We start from the raw sequence: 20655 nt of genomic DNA, 5'->3' as shown, positions 1-20655 counted from the left end.
GACAGGGACAATTTGAACAAAGTCCCAGAGGTGGAAGTAAACAAGACTTGTGTAGAGTAAATGAAGGAACCACAGAGCCTTTAATTTTGGACTGAGATCTCTGGGATTACCACATTCAACATTCTGTTCTCGACAAAGAGAATGAAGCTCAGAAAGGTTCAAATTCCAAGATGACAGTCACTTCTGGGCAAAGTTAAGAATAGGAGTCAGTTTGTTCCTCAAAGTGTGGTTCCTGGACTGCAGTACCATTATCTGGAAGTGTGACAGAATCACACAATCTGACCCAGACTGATAACCTAAACCAGAACCTGCATTTTAACAAGATCACCAGGTGATTCATATGCACATTAAAGTTTGAGAAATACTGGTCTAGTTCAGTTCTGTCCAAAAGAAATATAATGCAAGCCAAATATGCAATTTTAAATTTGTTAGTACCCACATTAAAATAAGTAAAAAGATACATGTGAAAATTTAATATTTTTATTTATTGCAATATATCCAAAATACTATCATTTCAACATGTAATTAATACATGGTTGACTGGTCTAGACTAAACAGCCTATAAGGGTTTAAGGACAATCAAAGTGCACACGTGTCTCCCTACTAAAGGCTTTCTCTCCATCAAAGGCTCACTAGCTCTCTGAGGGCAGAATTGAAGCCCATCTTATTCACCACTGCCTCTACAGGACACAGCAAATTCCAGGGCTGATAATATTTGATTGAATAAATGATTGAATAACTGAATGGATAGCTACTTAATGGTCAAAATTACTTTTAAAGCGTCTCCAGCTCTACAATTCTATGGCTCTAAATATTTATAAAATGATCCATATATGGATAGTTTTCTATTCATTTATTAAAGTAGTCAAGATATGTTAACTGATCTATGACTATATGCTAGGCATCCTGACAAGTACCACATCTACAGAAATAAATCACTAGAACTGCACGATTCAAAACAAGAAAAAAGTATCTTGGAATTTTTTTTAGGTGTCTAATTTTAAATGAAGAAAAATTTGTAAAAATTATGAAAAACCCTTTCCCTTCCATTTTACTCATTCAGTACCTAAAATTAAAATAATTAGGCAAGTATTTAAATGTATATTCAACAGAAGAATTGGGCAAAAATCCTACTAAATGTCAGATAGATCTGTACTATTGAATTAGGCACCTCAATACAAGCCTAAAGTGTGTCCAAATACTTTTTGCCATGGTGTCTCTGCAACTCCTCCTCCCCAAAGACTTGCAGTATGCTCTCTCCGTGTGATCCCAAGGCAGTCACCTTTGATGGATGTTACTTTGGTTAGGCTACTTCTGGCATCAGGCCTAGCCTCTGCTAAGTCTCCAACTGGCTTCCTTTTGTACACAATTTCTTTCTAGAATTCAGAGATCTCCATCTTCTGTTACCTTTGCATAAAATTTCCTCCTGCAAATCCCACTACTGGGCATATAGCCAGAGAAAACCATAATTCAAAAAGACACATGCACCCCAGTGTTCACTGCAGCACTATTTACAATAGCCAGGTCATGGAAGCAACCTAAATGCCCATCAACGGACAAATGGATAAAGAAGACGTGGTACATATATACAATGGAATATTACTCAGCCATAAAAAGCAACGAAATTGGGTCATTTGTAGAGACGTGGATGGACCCAGAGACTGTCATACAGAGTGAAGTCAGTCAGAAAGAGAAAAACAAATATCGGATATTAACGCATATGTGTGGAATCTATAAAAATGGTACAGATGAACTGGTTTCCAAGGCAGAAATAGAGACACAGATGTAGAGAACAAACATATGGACACCAAGGGGGGGAAGCCGGGGTGGGGGGCGAGCGGGTGGTGGTGGGATGAATTGGGAGATTGGGACTGACATGTATACACTAACATGTATAAAATAGATAACTAATAAGAACCTGCTGTATAAAAAATAAAATTCAAAAAAAACAAAAGAAAACAAACAAAAATTTCCTCCTGAAAACTAGCTTATCTAACATCAAATACTTCTTACATGTCACAATTCACATTTGAAGTAAAATAACAAGAAACGATTTTGCTTATTTTTCAGTTATAAGATTCACAAGTCTTATTCCTTTCTACACTAGACACTATCAGCTAAGTCATACTATGACTTTTTTAAAATTTTAAGCAATCTTAATGCCTTCTTGTCTTCATTAGAAAATCAATAAGATAAAATAAGTATATAACAAACACAGAGTTTTATACTTGCCTATTGTGAATGACTTGTAATTCTGGAAGAAGCTGGTTTTTAAACCACTGATCAAAATCAACACTGTCAAACAGCTCATAAGCCGCTAATCCAACAGCATTATACACTAAGAAGAAGATTTAAAAAAAAAAATTTAATTTCAGATACTGGGCAAAATGCTAATTGTCCTTATGCAAGAAAATAAGCCTTAAGAACTACTTTGAAATATGTAATATGTTAATAGAGGAAAATCTACAATATGTTAATCTGGGAAATTATTTAAACAGACATTTTAGAAACATTATTTAAGTTATTTTATGTTTTTCTTAAATACTCTTTAGTGCTTTCAAACAGAAAATTACATTCACTTAAAAATATTCAAGTCAAATTATAAAAATTATAAAAACAACATCTGCTTCCAAATAGATGCAATATTTTATGCTATGGGGTCCCTAATTACCCTCTTTCCAGCCTCTTCTCTCACCACAATCCATTAAACTCCATGTTCCAATTAAACCAAAATACACCCAATTCAAAACTTAACTGGGCTTGTTCCTCTTCCCTTCAAGCTTCTGTCCCTACTGCTCCTTCTGTCTGGAACCGCCTCCTCCCCCTTATTAACTCTCACTTATCCTGTGCCCTCACAGAAGACTTCTTTAGGAGCCTTTCCCGGGGTACACCAAAACTACCTTGTAGTTTTCCACAGTACTACATAATTACCACCTATTGTAGCATTAATCAACTGATACTATGTTATAATCAACTGTCTGTTTACTTGACTATCTCCACCACCAGATAGCTCCTAAATTTTAGGTATCTTTGTATCCCAACTCTCCCAGCATTAACACCTGTTACAAAAGAGACACACCGTCTTCTGAAGAAATGTTTCTAAATCGTTTTCGTTTAACATACCAGCATCTTTGATTAACAGTGCATTCATATCTTCCACATTAGTGGGCCCTGAAAAAATAAGTATCAGTAAAGGTAAATAAAACTAGTTTTTAAAAGATATTTAAACTCAATTTGTTAGTTTCTCAATTCATTAAGTACAATATATTTTGTGATATTAAACATACATGTAGGTGTAAAGAGAAAGTTTAAGTTTTGTTACCATCACCGTTAGAGAACACTGATACAACATGTAAAGCCATATAACAATTTTAAAAAATCATTATAACATATATAGAAAATGTTATGTCAAGCAGCATTCTAGAAAAATATATACCAAATTGCTAACTATTGTATTATACCCTGATTATAAGAGAAAATTCTTAGAAAGAATAAAAAGATGAATCCCACAATAGGAAAAAAAAAAAAAGAACAAGTATAGGCAATTCACACAAGAAGTTCTAAACATAAAAAATAAACCAGGTTATGACAATACATTAAAGGGTTAACAACAAAATGTAAAGTACAAACAGAAAAATGAGAGCCATTACATAATGTGAAAACTTCAGAATAAAAAGCTGGCAGTCTCTGCACTACTCTCCAGAAAGGAGACTACCATGGTTAAGACAGGAAAAAATACAGTTTACTTAGTAAGTATATTTCTTTAGAATAGAAAGTTTTCTAGCAAGTTTATCAAAGCACCTTTCTGCTGTTAAATATGATTTCTTAACCTCACTAGTCCAATTACTAGAGTTAAGTACAGCCCTAAATAAGCAAATCGCTCCAGAACTAGAAAGAAAATAACTCTGAAATCACTGAAAACCTTACCACCATAGAGCAACTTACTGCAGTGTAACCTAATTAGCTTACCCACTTTCCTACAGTGGTTCAAGAAAAATTGAAAATACAATTAATATTCAAATTATCTTTAAAAACGAACACAAAAAACTTGACGGATAGCTCATTTCTTCCCTTGGTTTATAACTTAAGCAGGAATACTCTATTAAATTTTTGAGAAAACAAAAGCCTAAAAAGTGAGCTACCCTTTATAATACTACAAACAAGATCAGGAATCTCCTTCTCTACAGGAGGTTCTCTTGCTGTTATTTCCTTACATTACCACCTACTCAATACTTGAACCCTTATAATGTGACTCCTGCCCAAACCAATCAAATAATCTGTTTAAGACACTATAAAGTTCAGGATAGTCTTTGATAGCTTTCCCTTGCCCAGCACAGTCAGTTAATTGCCAAAAGTCAATCAACAGTTACTGGGTGTGCTAGGCACTGGGAACAAGGTGTGAACAACACAGATGTGTTCACGGCCTCCTCTCTGAAATTTACAGTACAGCAGACTAGTCAGTGATAAATCACTTTTTACAAATGAACCTATTTACAAAACAGAAATAGAGTCACAGATGTAGAAAACAAACTTATGGTTACCAAGGGGGAAAGGGGGGTGGGGTAGGGATAAATTGGGAGATTGGGACTGACATACACACACTACTATACATAAAATACATAACTAATAAGAACCTACTGTGTAGCACAGGGAACTCTACTCAATACTCTAATGACCTATATGGGAATAGAATCTAAAAAAGAGTGGACATATGTATATGTATAACTGATTCACTTTGCTGTACAGCAGAAACTAACATAACATTGTAAATCATCTACACTCTAATAAAAATAACTAAAAAAATGATAAATCACTTGTGATAGTTAAAAAATTTAATTACTTGTGTACAAAGTACAATGATCAAGTGCTAAAAATTTCACTTCATCATTTTCTCTTAAATCCATTACCTTCTTTCCATTCCCACTGCCACCATTCTAAGGCTAACATTTATTATTTTAACTTTTTCTCCCACTACTTCCTACAGCATGCTCCAAATAGACTATTTCTCCAACCAATATACTTGACTGCTATTTTGTTTATGCTGCTAGTATGCGTACCACAGCAAAATCTAATTACCACATTCAAGGCCTATCTCATTTGTGAATTGCCCATCCTTGTTTTCTATCTTGAAGGCCACTCTTTCAGAAAAGCACACATTCTGTCTTTCTCAAATTCATGTCTAGTATATGATCTAGGAAATAGTGCACTGCACATAGTAGGCACTCAAAATATTTTACTGAACACTAATTAAAAGATAAATCAAAGTATCACAAAATATACCTCACCTTGAAGTGTTTGCATCATTTCTAAAAGTACAGGAGTAAGAGTCTGATTATATTCATGGAATATATCTATAAATAATACTTCAGTGCATGGCTGTTGGGGAAAAAAATAAATTTCTAATGAAAACAATGGTATATTGCATTGATTAATTCTACATTAAAGCAAAGAATACTCATTCTTAAAACTCTGTTTCCAATTCTTGATGTTTTTTGAAGAAAAGTTTATTGCTGTTTTTTGTAAACACAGTCGGAAATAAAATCAAATTTAATAATTTAATTCTTAACATGAACGTTTATTTCACTATTTCAATCATTTGGCATTATGCATTCCAAAACACCAAACTGTGGAGAGGAGAAATTTACATTTTTAATTAATAATTCTTTAAATCTAAAACGCAATCTGGAGCCACATTCATTTACAGAATTATAAATGACTGTCCACGAATTAATATGTTAAAAACTGTATATTTTCTTGGCAATGACCTAAGTAACAACAGCAATTCATGAATTCAATTCACCAGAGTTGTTCTTCCTTTAACAGACACAAAAAGAAATCACAAATAAAAAGAATGATTCATTTTCATTCTTAAAAGTACTGAATCACTAGATGTTTCATAATATAAAGTACAATTAAATTTTGAAGGTATTGTGCTTTATGTTTAAAAAGGAATCTTACAGATATACAGACTGAAATATGTACAGATGAAATGACATGTCATCTCAGATATTTACTTCAAAATAATCTAAGTGGTTTGTAAAAGAATGCTTCTATGAAACAAGACTAGCCATGAGTTGATAACTGATAAACTAGGTTTTGAATACAGAAGAGTTCATGATATTATTCTATTTTTTAATATGTTTAACATTTTCCATAAGAGAAAGTTTTAAAAACTTAAAGCAGTAAAATTTTTTTTAAAAACTTTTAAGTACTAATATTTTCTATGGAAGCTTATGAAACTAAAAACAGTAACACATGTTTAGGAAAATAATGGCAAATTACGTAAATTATGTAAAAACAACAAAAAGAATAGTTCAAAGACCACATTTGATAAATCTTCCTCAAATGTTGGCCTTATCAATAAATGTATATTTAAAAAGCATTCTATAACTAAAAGCAATGGGCTGGTCTCTGAGAATCATACTAGGTAGTAAGAGAAATAATGTATCAAAAGAAGCTTTATAATTACTGAAATACTTAGGAGGAAAAAAATCATTCTAGCCAAAAAAAGGTAGCTTTCACTGCAAAAACATTTCCTACTTCTGCAACGACAGTTATTTCCCAATCAATCCGTAAAATGAAGAAAAATTCAGTTTGCAAAGCTCCAACTTAAAAAAAATTTTCAGATCTAAGTTCATAATTTAATTAAGTACTTTCCTCTCAAATATGGACTCTTGCAATTATGGATATATGTTCCCTATCTGTCTGACTTAATGCTTGAAATCTTCAATAGAGTATCATTCTCTACTAAGAGTTACAGAAGCATTAAACTTTTCCCTATCAATTTTTCTTTCAATCAATACTCACCCTCAAACTGTATTTCCAAGAATCTCCTCCTGTTTCTTCCACTGCTGCAATTAAAAATATAACAAATGATGCTCTCCACAAATGCAATAATGATGTTTCCAAAATCTCAGTTTGGAAAACAAAGACTTTAAATAATATCAATATAATATAGCTGTGAACTGCTTTAAAATAACACTGAGAGCGCATGCTTGGGAACACAAGGCCTTACAAAGATTTCTTTACTATAACCTACAGATCTTATCTGTGTACATCACAGTCACATATCAAGTGCTCATATCCATAAGCATTCTCACTTTCATTAAAAACTCTGTATGGAGGAAAGCTCAAAGTACTTGTCACTCCCAGAGTATGCGACATCACCTGATACACTATCATTACAATCCTGAGAATCATTTTATACAATAATGATGTTTTACAAGTTCAAATGATTAGTCACATTTTCCATAATTTCCTATATTTAAAGTAAAATACTTCAGGGACTTTTAAAACTCTAGGGATTTAGTGTTTCATGTTATAATATTCTATTAGTGCATAAAAAAAGCAATAAGAAGCATAAGACTTTAAGAGAAAAAGCAAAAACAAAATATGCATTATACAGTGCAGTGCTGTATCTTCTAAATGGATTAAAACATTTTTAAATGAAAAAGAGAACAAAGATAAGTCTTACAAAAATGTTTAAGGTGTTCTAAAAATATTGGAAACGTGTATAACTACACAAAGGCACCCAGCCAAAGGGATAAGTAGAGGTTAAAATCTAGCATATGTCTGACCATGGCTGAAGCAATTCACACACGAACACTTTATTCACACACAGGTACTTTATCAGGCACACAATTCCTTGATTTTCTGTAGCAAAGGACCTGATATTCTATCTAGTACTAAAATTCATATAGATAAAAAGAACTCCTATAAAAACATTTTAATCATCAAAAAATTAATTTTAAATTAAAACTTAAATAGGTAATCCATTCGGCAATTCAGAAATTTTCATCTCCAAACTTCTTTCTGAAGTAAAAATTTCTACAAATAAAAAATAATACAGAATGAACCACAAAGATAATAGAGAAAGACAGTTAATTTTATATTTTTATTTTAAACTACAGGATATATTCATAACATCTAAAAAATTTTATCTTTCTGGAAAAAATTCTATATACTTGAACAAGCATTCATTTTCTCCTTCTCAATTTGTACTAATGGCCAATAAAGAGAGAATGATAAGCTAACTTTTAAAAACCAAGATTCTCAGAACAAAAGTACTACATTCAAATAGTGTTATTATACTTATCTTTCAAATAAATGATATCTATTGATGGAAGGGGGAAAAGAATCATGCGAAAACTGAAAAACGGATACTTACTAAAGCCTTCTGGGTCTTCTTCCCACATTGTCAGTTCTTCTTCAGTTAACAGAAAATAATGAGAGACTAATCTTCTACATATCTCTGTCAAAGTGGGATATGTGAAGAATGTCATCTTAATCTTATGAGCTTCAAGAGTTTCAGGGCTGCTATCTAGAAAAATAAAATTTCCAAGTTAATTGTACAGACATTCTACCCAAGTTGGATTATGTAACTTAAATTTAAAAATACCTCCTATATAGTGGTGTATAAATTTTCATTTCTATTATGGACAAATCTCAAAGATGCTCTTGCCTTTATTCATACCACACACACATCAGTCTTGCTTCTGTCTTACCACTATAGCTTGTACATTTCCATGCTATATTATCACACCATATTGAAGTGACTTACTTATGTATCTCTCTCTCTGTCCTACAAGACTTTCTCATTCATCTCGATATACATGTACATGAATGAATTCCAAATACAGTTTACCCTTGAACTTTGCGGGGCCATTTACACTCAGATATTTCAACAGTAAATACTACAGTACTACACGGTCCGGTCCGTGGTTGGTTGAATCCTCAGATGCATAGGAACCGCAAATACAGATGGCCAACTATAAGTTATACTCAGATTAACCTCCACATTGTTGGAGGGTCAACTGTAATATAACAAACAATTTAACCTGTCTAGAAGCAACATCACTTTATACAAGGTCAGAGAAAAGTTTTAATTGTAGAAATAAATACAGCCTACAAATGAGCTGCAGTGGTTACTGGAGGGCTTCAACTGATCTTCTACTGTGTTGCAAAAGACAGTTTACTAAATGCAGTGTATGGTTTTTAAAAGCTGGCATTCACATATTAAAGGCTCAAATCCTTATCTCTATTTCATGTCCCAGCAATATTTTATTTTTCAGACTTAAATAAATGAATTTCAAAACACTTACATAAAAATAGCAATTGCTTCACGCTTAGATTAAAATAAGGAAGTGAACAAAATAAAACTACCAGTAAAGCATTACCTTCAAAGTTTTTGGATGGCTTATAAGCATAATTTTTGACAATCATCTTAATAAGATTCATGCACTGGACAATGAATCGTTCAAATGTAACGCCTTCACCAACTTCTGTAAACACATAGCTTACAGAAAATTCCAGTGATCTCTGAATTAGAGGAGTAAATGAAAAGGGATGCTGATCCAAGAAGTCCAAAAGCTATAAAGAAAAAAAAATTAAAATGTATCAAATTCACATAGGAAATATAATCATTCATAGGTACATCTCATAACTTTGGTTATAAACACTTAGCAAGTTTTGAACTTTGGTGGGAAGTCCATGTATATATGTATATGCAGTTTCACATGTAATAGACATGTAATATACTTCCTGGGATACATCATACAATAGTGGATTAAATCAGATTATATCTCATTACCTGAACTCTCTATTATTTCTAGTACAAGGTTCGAAATAAACTTACTTCATACTTAATTTGATATCAATGGGCAAATGTGATACAAAAAGTACAAGTATACAAAAGATAGGCTTTTAAAAAGTAATAGATAAAGGCAAAGAATCAAAAAAGTATCCTGCATCAACTGTATTTCAATGTATCAAACATTTGATGAGAGAGATTTCTTCCTTATAGAAGAATTCCAGCTAATAAATGCAAAAGGAATAATAGAATTATATTGCCATCATTTTGTAACCCCTAATCAAACAACAGATCTAAGCTATGATCATCAATCGCTGCTAAATAAGGGAAAGGTTACTGAAGAACTTTATGATAGCTCACTCATCAATTTTAGACAACCAGACACTGTGCATTTCCTGATGTGATGCAATAGGAAATACACAGCATCACCTGTAAAGTATTCTTGTCATTGCCACCCTCCTCCCAAAAAAAAAAACAAAAAGGTCTGAATGTGATCAAGCCTCTGTATCTAACTAGAAATTTATAACAAATATGGGAGTAGGAGGGGTATAGAGACAAAGAAATATGTTAAATAACACATCAGGATGTAGGCAGCCAAATCCACAACACAGGAAACTCTACAGGAAATGATCTTTTACCTCAACAAATAAGTAACAAGAAAAAAAAAAAAAAAAAAAAGACAGAAAGAGAACCAACACTATTGAATCCTTATTCAAAAAAAAACTATAAAAAATTTATGAGAGGGGCTTCCCTGGTGGCACAGTGGTTGAGAATCTGCCTGCCAATGCAGGGAACACGGGTTCGAGCCCTGGTCTGGGAGGATCCCACATGCTGCGGAGCAACTAAGGCCGTGTGCCACAACTACTGAGCCTGCGCGTCTGGAGCCTGTGCTCCGCAACAAGAGAGGCCGCGATAGTGAGAGGCCCGCCCACCGCGAAGAGGAGCGGCCCCCGCTTGCCACAACTGGAGAAAGCCCTCGCACAGAAACGAAGACCCAAACAGCCAAAAAATAAATAAATTAATAAATTAATAAATTAAAAAAAAAAAAATTATGAGAGAAATCTGAAAACTGACTAAATATTTAGATGATATTAAGAAGTCATTCCTACTTTTTAAATGTGATAATATTGTTAGATTATATGTTTTTTTTAAAATCCTTCACTTAAAGACACATATTCAAATATTTATAGATAATCCTATATGGTATCTGGGCTTTGCTTTAAAACAAACAGAAAGGAGAGAGAAGCAGCATACAGGTAAAAAGAGAATTGACCATGACCTTACTTTGATAATTGCTGAAGCTGAGTGATAACCTCATGTGGATTCAAAGTTACTCAGTTCTATTTGGAGGCATATTTTAAATGTTCCAATTTTAAAAGCTTTAATAAAGTCATAAGACCATAAATATGAATTTCATAAATTATACTGTATACTCACACTGTGTAGCCCCACTGCCTAACCACATCATTTTGTTTTACTTTGCTATGTGTTTTTTGTTTTTAACTTAAAGGATCTAAGTCAATTTTATCTGGATCTTGGATGAGGTGGGCTTTGCTGTTGAGGCTCTTTGGAACATGAGAGTTGGAAATGAAGACAACTGAAACTGAAAGTAACTGCTACCCAACCACAAAAAATAAGAACAGCTCATTTCTACTCCTTTGCTCCACCGGCCCCACCAGGGAACAGACAACCTCAACCCTATTAATGATCCTTCAATGAAAAGAGGGAAATATGCTACAGATTTAGATATTGCCACCTATCTTCAAACACTTGTTTTAGGGCTATGCAGTCCTCCAACCAGGTCTTCCTCACTGCTATACCCAATTCTTTGTACTTTTCCCAACCTCCAAGACCAAAACTTCGTAAAAATTACTCTTTTTTATAAAACTTAATTTTATCAGAAATATATACACACTGCCTAGTACAATGCACCCATATAATTATATTCAAATGATATCTGATATTAATGATAATCTGTCATTATGAATATAATGACTTCCTAGTATTATCTACTACGACATCTTAGCTGCTTTCTGCTGAGCTGCACTGCTGTCTTCTTTATCTCTGCTTTTTCCAGTGGGTTTGAGAATAATGAGCCTTACAGGAATCAACTTCTCTAATATTTATTAGGATTGATTTTTTTTTACATCCAGGTGACTTATACACTATGGTATATGGTATATAAATTTAATTTTTATATGCATTCTAAAGACTTCAAGATACAAGGGATTTTTTTTTTTAGCTTTCTTATACACAGTAAGAAAATAAGTTACCTTAACACTAAAGTGAAAGTGTATGCTTATTAAAAAATCATTTTCCTTACTAAATTTGAGTATGTACATTTCATTTGAGAAAACATACTTAAGATCAAAAAAAAAAAACTTACCACTTTAGTAAAAAGAATGATGGTCTTTTCCAGTCTATCTCTACATACATTATCTGTACCTATACTTCTACCTGTTAGAAATACATTTCAAATATTAGTAAAAAATTTATAATATTCTATAAGTCCACAACCAAGACAATGAAAAAACATTTTACAAAAATACTGTCAGATTTATTTTTGCACATTTTGCATTACGAATTCATTAGTGTGTATTCCCAACTCTAAACAAATAAACAATAAAAATTAAGTTTTTAAAAAGCAATACCAAGACTTGTACTTGACACAGTAATCCTCAGTGCCATATTTCATAAAATTAATCCTAAAATACAAACTGAGCCCATTTCACAGTAAAAGTATAGCAATTTTATCCATAAAATCATGAATCACAGTTTCAAAATCTAAACTAGTCATATTTGAAATACCTATCAAGCAACATAAGTAAAAACAAAGAATTCAAAGATTAACATAATCATTATTTTTCCTATATCTTCTAACAATTTTCTTCTGATAATTTCCCTGGTATAATTAATTTTTGTACATTCAGAATAATGTCCATCAGCTCATTAACTATCTTGCTCCCTAATCATACTAATCATATTCTGTCTCATCAGTTATGTCATTCTCTTCTCCTGGAAAGACTTCTATTCTTCCTTCTGTTTCCCCCAGGGGGATGACCAGAGGAAAATGATCATTTTTAGGAAAAAGAAACTGTATTATATGAGCTGTCTTATTCATCTTTACATGCACAGTACCCAGAACAATACCTGGCAACACACTCAATAATGATTCTACTAAACTGAAAATGACTGACATAAAACAATCAGCAACTCCCTAAAAGTGAGTACACTAAGGTATCTTCTCAGGAGAGTAAGTCTCCCAATACACTCACACATAAAAAACATACACGTATACAGGTTATACATACGTGTGTGTGCACGCATTCGTGTGTATCCTGTGTATGTTATGTGTGTGTGCATCCTGAGCAAAGGTGCTTATAATCATAGGGAAGAGAAGAGGATAACAAACAGACCACCAGTATAATACAACACAAATGCAAATGCTAAATTCTTTCGTGTGGGAGAGTGGATCAGAAAGGGTCCTATAGGTAAGTCAGTAAAGGTTAATAAACAAGGGATTTACAAAATGAATGTAACCATTTAAGAACATTTATATCAAACAGATACATAAAATGTACTAAAAGAAACAATCAATAAAAAGTCTAAACAGCATTTGACATAGGGTCTACACTTATTATCTGCTAAACATACTACCGTTGTGGATGTCTGCACAGAACAGAGTAGTAGCAGTAGAAATACAGAGGAAGGAATGGATACAAAATAATTTTATTTTTTAAAAAAGGTTTCCTCAATACTTAGGACAAGACAGGTATATGAAGACAAAGCTGAGCTTCCAATTTAATTTCAGATAATTAATTACCGAGATACAAGATTTTAGCCACTCCAGATTTGCAAGTGCCAAGCGGAAGCTATTAATGAATAAGGATTCTACAGTAAAAACTACTATCATGGAAGTACTTACTGCACTCCAGAAATTGTTTTAGACGTTCAAATATTCCATGTAAAAAACCCTAGAAAAGAAAAAAATTTTTGAAGAGTCTCAATTTATTGTTATAATTTTACCTTACACTTTTTCAGGGAAACTAAAACATACTTATCACATCATATTAAAAAGTTAAAATTAGATAAAGTAAAAATCATTCCATTATTATAATAATGTCTTCAGTCTTCCACAACAAAATAACTATAGTATTTCATCTCCTCAGTGTCTCATTTCAATAACCTAAATCACTTTGCAATAAATAAAAAATTATTTATTAAGCATTCTATTTCACTAAATATTCTCTATTCTCCTTACTGTTTTATTTTTTTTCATAGCCTTATAACCCCCTGACATACTGTTTATCATCTGTCTCCTCTCACTAAAATGTAAGATCCTGAAGAGCCAAGAACTTTTCCTTGTTATTTTGCTCTATCCCAGAATCCAGGAATGGTATTTAGCAATAATAAGTACTCGTAATATGAATAAATGGTAGCAATTATTTATAGCAGAGTTCTCAATCTCAAGTATTAAATATATTAGCCTTCAGATACCAGGGAAGGCAAGACTCACCATATATCATATGGGACCAATACACCTTTACCTTTTAATATATATTTTAAAATGTTATAAAAACTTCACAGAAATAGGGCTTTCCTGGTGGCACAGTGGTTGAGAATCCGCCTGCCAATGCAGGGGAGACATGGGTTCGAGCCCTGGTCTGGGAGGATCCCACATGCTGCGGAGCAACTAAGGCCGTGTGCCACAACTACTGAGCCTGCGCTCTAGAGCCCGCGAGCCACAACTACTGAAGCCCACGCACCTAGAGCCGTGCTCCGCTACAAGAGAAGCCACAACAATGAGAAGGCTGAACGCCGCAAGGAAGAAGTAGTCCTTGCTGCCACGACTAGAGAAAAGCCCGCGCACAGCAACAAAGACCCAACACAGCCAAAAATAAAATAAATAAAATAAAGTAAATTAATTTTAAAAAAACTTCACAGAAATAAATATAAAGGGATAGTGAAAAACAACTTTATTAAAAATTTTTAAGAATTTAATTACCACAGACTTCTTTGTATCAATAAATTTTGGTGTATAAACATCATAAAAGATGTCACATGTCCTGTTAGCAAAAGAGATGGTCCAGGTTTTTGTCACAAAATACTACACAATGAAGGCCTTCCTGACGAATGACTAACTAGAACAGAATGCTCTATTTCTTCTTTGAAATATAGAAATATATTGTTCACTCATCAATTCCTGAGTCTGAGACAATTCAACTAGTATATCATCACCTGAAGACACAAAGGCTGGGATTTCACTTAGACAATTTCACTATCATCGTTAGGGTCTAGAATGCTGCTACCAGTCTCTTTGAGAGCATCCATCTTCAGATTCATGTAAAAATTATAAAACATTTTCCTGTTAATTTTCTTTTCTCAGCCATTTCGAGCAGGAAATGAAAAATTCTGAATTCTCGACTGTGTTAAATGAAAGCTAATAGTAAAGAGATAGTGTTTGTGGTCTTCGTTTATACCTTCCTAAAAGATGATACAATACAGTAGACAACACAGTAAGAAAACTGCAGGACAACAACTAATTTCACTATTGCCTTATCCTCTGGCAATCTCATCATTCTTTCATTTTCATACTATTTCAATCTTTTTAAGCATAGTTGAGAATGATAAGTAATAATAATTAACAATAAAATAATTCCTAGGATGATGAAACAGCAGAATGTTTCAATATAGGAAAAATAAAATCACCGAGATCCTATATGTATGTTAAATTTATACAGGGGTTCAATGGTCCCATATAGTAGCTACAAGATAGAAGGAATTTTATTCTATTTTCTTTTAAATAAAATCTGTGTATCAGTCAGGGTTCTCTAATGAGAGTAGAAAATTATAAAGGCCATCAATTTTAGTAAGCGCACCAAGAGGATCGGGAATTTATACAACTAGACCACCAACTAATCTGCAATCCAAATCAACTAATTAACTTGACTATTGTTATGTAATAATAAAGTAAGAACCCCTTAAAATTATCATTAAATGGTAATTTACAGAGCATTTTAATTAGTTGCTGAACTCATTACAAAAATCATTATCTCCGGGCTTCCCTGGTGGCACAGTGGTTGAGAATCTGCCTGCCGATGCAGGGGACACAGGTTCGAGCCCTGGTCTGGGAAGATCCCACATGCCGCGGAGCAACTAGGCCCGTGAGCCACAACTACTGAGCCTGTGCGTCTGGAGCCTGTGCTCCGCAACAAGAGAGGCCGCGATAGTGAGAGGCCCGCGCACCGCGAAGAAGAGTGGGCCCCGCTTGCCGCAACTGGAGAAAGCCCTTGCACAGAAACGAAGACCCAACGCAGCCAAAAATAAATAAATTAATTTAAAAAAAAATCATTATCTCCCTTAACCCTCACAACATCCAATGGGATATGTACTATTATTTCATCTCGTATTACAAAAAAGGAAATTCAGTATCAAGGAAGATAAGTAAATAGTCTGAGGCCATGTTATCAGGAAAAGGCCAAGCCAAGATTCAAATCCAAATTTATCTGCCTCCAGAAACCCAAATCTCACGACTATCATATAGTGTTTCTTAAGCATCTTTTAAATTCCATGTTATTTTAAAGATCTTTATGTTATTTGAAAAGTCCATAATTTGTTAAAATTCTATTCTCTTTACAACTAGTCAATATACATTAAATGCCACAACACAGCATTTATAACTGAGTAAAGGTTGACGTACGATTTCTGAGACAGAAGAAAGACTCTCAAGGAAAAGCCAAAGGCTCACAAAACATGGATAGTATCCACTGAAAACTATTATTCTAGTTTACAGAAATATGATTCAAATCAATTCGTTTTCACTAAAAAAAAACTGACATATTCAGTATTTTAGTTAATTTTATGATACTCAGAATATTACAAATAAAGATAATCACTGAGCCTTCTGACATGTTTCTACCATATCATATAGTCATTCATTTAACAAATAACTACTGAACATTTTTATATTGCAGAGATTGTTCCAAGCTCTGGAGTGAACAGTGAATGAAACAAAGTCTCTGCAGTCATGAAACTTACACTCTAGTGAGGGCAATGAGGGGGAGTTGTCAAACTGGTTTCTGGAAAATGTTTTTTGACAGCATGGCAATAAATATAGATATTTAAATGTGTCAGTATTTAAAACCGGGATTGGTTTTGATATATCTTCGGGCAATTTGGTAATATATATCAATATCATCAGTGTGCATACACTTTAGCCCAACATTTCCATTTCTAAGAATTTATCCTAGAAGATCACTTAGAAAAGTACACAATGACATATGCACCCAAATGTTCATTCCAATACCATTTATCAACAATTAAAAACTGGAAACAACCTACATGTCATCAACAGATAATTGGGCAAGTAAATTGTAGAAAACCTATGATTAATTTTATCATTTTTTTAAAAATCTGTACACCGACAGTAATCATATGGATTTACTATACAATCATTAAAAACATGACATATAACAATATTACTGACATGAGAAAAATATCCCCAATACACTGAGTTTAAGAAAAAGCCAAGTGGACTTCCCTGGTGGCACAGTGGTTAAGAATCCACCTGCCTATGCAGGGGACACGGGCTCGAGCCCTGGTCCGGGAAGATCCCACATGCCACGGAGTAACTAAGCCTGTGTGCCACAACTACTGAGCCTGTGCTCTAGAGCCCGCGAGCCACAACTACTGAGCCCGTGTGCCACAACTACTGAAGCCCACGTGCCTAGAGCCCGCGCTCTGCAACAAGAGAAGCCACCACAGTGAGAAGCCCACATACCGCAACTAAGAGTAGCCCCCACTCACCACAACTAGAGAGAGACCGCACGCAGCAACGAAGACCCAACACAGCCAAAAATAAATAAATAGATGAAACAAGGGAGGGAGGGAGGGAGGGAGGGAGGGAGGGAGGGAAGGAGGAAGGAAGGAAGGAAGGAAGACGGACCCAAGTAAGGAAACAGCTTGTAGGTATCATTCACATAAAATTGAGGAAGAAAGAAAGTATATCTGAAAGAATATGCATAAGATGTCTTAAAGGATAATTAACAAATGTTAGCAATATCTCTGATAGTAAGTTTTTAAATGATTTCTTATTTCCTGTTTCCTTATCTGAGTTTTTTAACCTTTAAAAAAATAAGCATATAATGCTTTTATAGAAAAAAATTGTCTTTATATTATAATGATGTATATTAAAAGTTTTTGAATTCTTTTAACAATAGAACCATTATTTCAATCATAATCTTACGGAAATACAAAATATACTAAAGATTAAAAAAAAAAGTGTGACTCTGGTCAAATCTAGTAGGACAGACCCAAAGACCCAATTAAATATACTCTTTCCACAATTCCTATGCAGCCCCCAAGACAATCCACAGAGAGTAACATCTTAGCTGACCTAAACTCACTGTGAAAACTAATATAGATCTGAGCAAGTATAATACAATTCCATTTTGTTTAGGAATAAAATTTATGCAGCTATATATTTTTGCATATAGAAAAAGTAGATGATGTGATACCAAAAATGAATATATTTCACAACTTGTTGGGCTTATCAATGGAGTTTTCCCCTCTTATATACATAACTTTTAATTGATTGCAAAAGAGCATAAATGTTATGATTCAAGGGGAAAAAAAACACATTTTAAGTACATAAAAACAGACAAAGGAAAATACCAAGGATATAAATCAATCTACACTGACCCTGGTAATGTTATCATAGCATTCAAATTCACAAGAGTTCACTTGAATTCAAATTCAAAGTAACACTCTCAATGCACCACGGCATCTTGAGAACTATCCTAGTTCTACTTCCTCTCCTTCACATAATATTGCTGCTTTAACATATTTTCTGTATGTCTGAAAACAGACCACAAGTCTAAAAGTGTAGTATAATATATACAAAATAGTAAAAAACTAGGTGGTCATTTAATAAAAAACTTTTAAATGAATGCCAAGTAAAAAGAATAAACTTTATAACATTCAGGAAAATACCAAGCACTTTTCCGAAGTTACAAAAATTAAACGACTTCTTTCACTTACCATCACCTCCATATTCTTATGAGGTTCCACGAATCCATTAACAGTTAACTTACGCAGCACTGAAAAGTAAAATCAAGCTTTACTTACATTTTTTTTCATATTTTTTCCTATTAAAATCATAATCATAATAGACTCAGAATCACAAAGCCTCATCAAGCCTGGAGGTTAATCTAGCTTAATCCTTTCATTTAATAGATAAAGAAAGGTAACTCCTGGTCACTGGTTGGTTACAAAGTGGGAAAGATGGAACTAAACCCCAGTTAGTGTGACTAAGAAGCAATGTTCTTCTCACTTATCCTAACTACTCATGTTTTTTAAAACCATACTGCAAAATTTAGTTCAATGTACATAACTGTTAGTACTTCTCACTTGCAATAACACCTACAGGCTAAGTTGAGAAGGTTACCTCTATTCCATAAACTTTAAACTATGACTCAACAGTGACTGAAAAGCTTTATTCAGTTTTAGGCTACATTCATGAACATATAGTACCTCCAAAAAGGGATAAAAAGATTAAACTCAATTTCCAAATCTGGAATAAACTACAGTGCTCAATTACAAGCATCACATTTTACGAGTAAACCGATGTACACAGGGAGACAAGCAGGATTAACAGATTTGAAGTCAGATCTAGACTTAAATCGTAGCTCCAATGTCTAAAACTGTATTATTTTGGACAACTTTTCTGATCTCACATTCCTCATCTATAAAATATGGTTATAAGTCCTACTGCATAGGGTTATTAAAGAATTCAATAGTACAATATATGTAAAACACTTAGCAGAATTCAGTAACAACAAGCATGATAGCAGCATAAGACTACCACCTTATATTATCAAATTTAAAGTCACTTCACTGTAGGAAAACAACTTTATAGACAGCATTGCTTTCTATATAACTAAAGACTTAGTGTTCATGAGGTGAAGTCTAAGGGCAGTGTAACCCACACACCTACAGTCAATTAACCTTCAATAAAGGAGGCAAGAATATACAATGGAGAAAAGATAAGTCTCTTTAGCAAGTGGTGTCGGGAAAAGCTGGACAGCCGCATGTAGATCAATGAAGTTAGAATACTTCCTCACACCATACAGAGAAATAAACTCAAAATGGCTTAAGGAGTTAAATATAAGACATGACACCATAAAACTCCTAGAAGAGAACATAGGCAAAACATTCTCTGACATAAATCGTACCAATGTTTTCTTAGGTCAGTCTCCCAAGGCAAAAGAAATAAAAGCAAAAATAAACAAATGGGACCTAATCAAACTTATAGTTTTTGCACAGCAAAGGAAACCATAAACAAAATGAAAAGACAACCTACAGACTGGGAGAAAATGTTTGCAAACGATGCAACCAACCAGGGCTTAATTTCCAAAATAACAGCTCATACAACTCAATAACAAAAAAACAACCCAATCAAAACATGGGCAGAAGACCTAAATAGACAGTTATCCAAAGAAGACATACAGATGGCCAATAGGCACACGAGAAGATGCTCGACATCGCTAATTATTAGAGAAATGCAAATCAAAACTACAATGAGGTACACCACCTCACACCGGTCAAAATGGCCATCATTAAAAAGTCTACAGGGACTCCTTGGTGGCACGGTGGTTAAGAATCTGCCTGTCAATGCAGGGGACACAGGTTCGATCCCTGGTCCGGAAAGATCCCACATGCCACGTAGTAACTAAGCCCATGTGCCACAACTACTGAGACTGCACTCTAGAGCCTGTGAGCCACAACTACTGAGCCTGGGTGCCACAACTACTGAAGCCCATGCACCACAACGAAAAGCCGCTGCAATGAGAAGCCCGCGCACAGCAACGAAGAGTAGCCCTCACTCGCTGCAACTAGAGAAAGCCCGTGTGTAGCAACAAAGACCCAACACAGCCATAAATAAATAAATTTTTTTTTTTTTTTTAAAGCCTACAAATAATAAATGCTGGAGTGGGTGTGGAGAAGAGGGAACCCTCCTACACTTTTGGTGACAACATAAATTAGTACAGCCACTAAGGAGAATCGTA

The 20655-nt window shown here is 33.9% G+C and overlaps 1 protein-coding gene across 4 annotated transcripts in view; it reads right to left on the bottom strand.

The window, feature by feature from the left end:
- IPO11 (importin 11) overlaps nucleotides 1-20655 on the bottom strand; it is a 489980-nt gene that overhangs the window by 427413 nt on the left and 41912 nt on the right. For all 4 annotated transcript variants that reach the window (XM_061189289.1, XM_061189288.1, XM_061189290.1 and 1 more), the window contains 9 exons: nucleotides 18629-18687; nucleotides 13515-13563; nucleotides 11976-12046; nucleotides 9177-9369; nucleotides 8168-8320; nucleotides 6808-6851; nucleotides 5286-5376; nucleotides 3124-3171; nucleotides 2233-2338 (listed from right to left, as the gene is read on the bottom strand). In XM_061189289.1, the coding sequence (XP_061045272.1) occupies nucleotides 2233-2338; nucleotides 3124-3171; nucleotides 5286-5376; nucleotides 6808-6851; nucleotides 8168-8320; nucleotides 9177-9369; nucleotides 11976-12046; nucleotides 13515-13563; nucleotides 18629-18687 (814 nt within the window). The remainder of the gene's footprint in view (nucleotides 1-2232; nucleotides 2339-3123; nucleotides 3172-5285; nucleotides 5377-6807; nucleotides 6852-8167; nucleotides 8321-9176; nucleotides 9370-11975; nucleotides 12047-13514; nucleotides 13564-18628; nucleotides 18688-20655) is intronic.

This window comes from Eubalaena glacialis, chromosome 4 (assembly GCF_028564815.1).
Source record: "Eubalaena glacialis isolate mEubGla1 chromosome 4, mEubGla1.1.hap2.+ XY, whole genome shotgun sequence".
Lineage (NCBI taxonomy): Eukaryota > Metazoa > Chordata > Mammalia > Artiodactyla > Balaenidae > Eubalaena > Eubalaena glacialis.
Note: the sequence above shows the minus strand (reverse complement) of the source record. Positions and strands in the feature narration are given on the sequence as shown.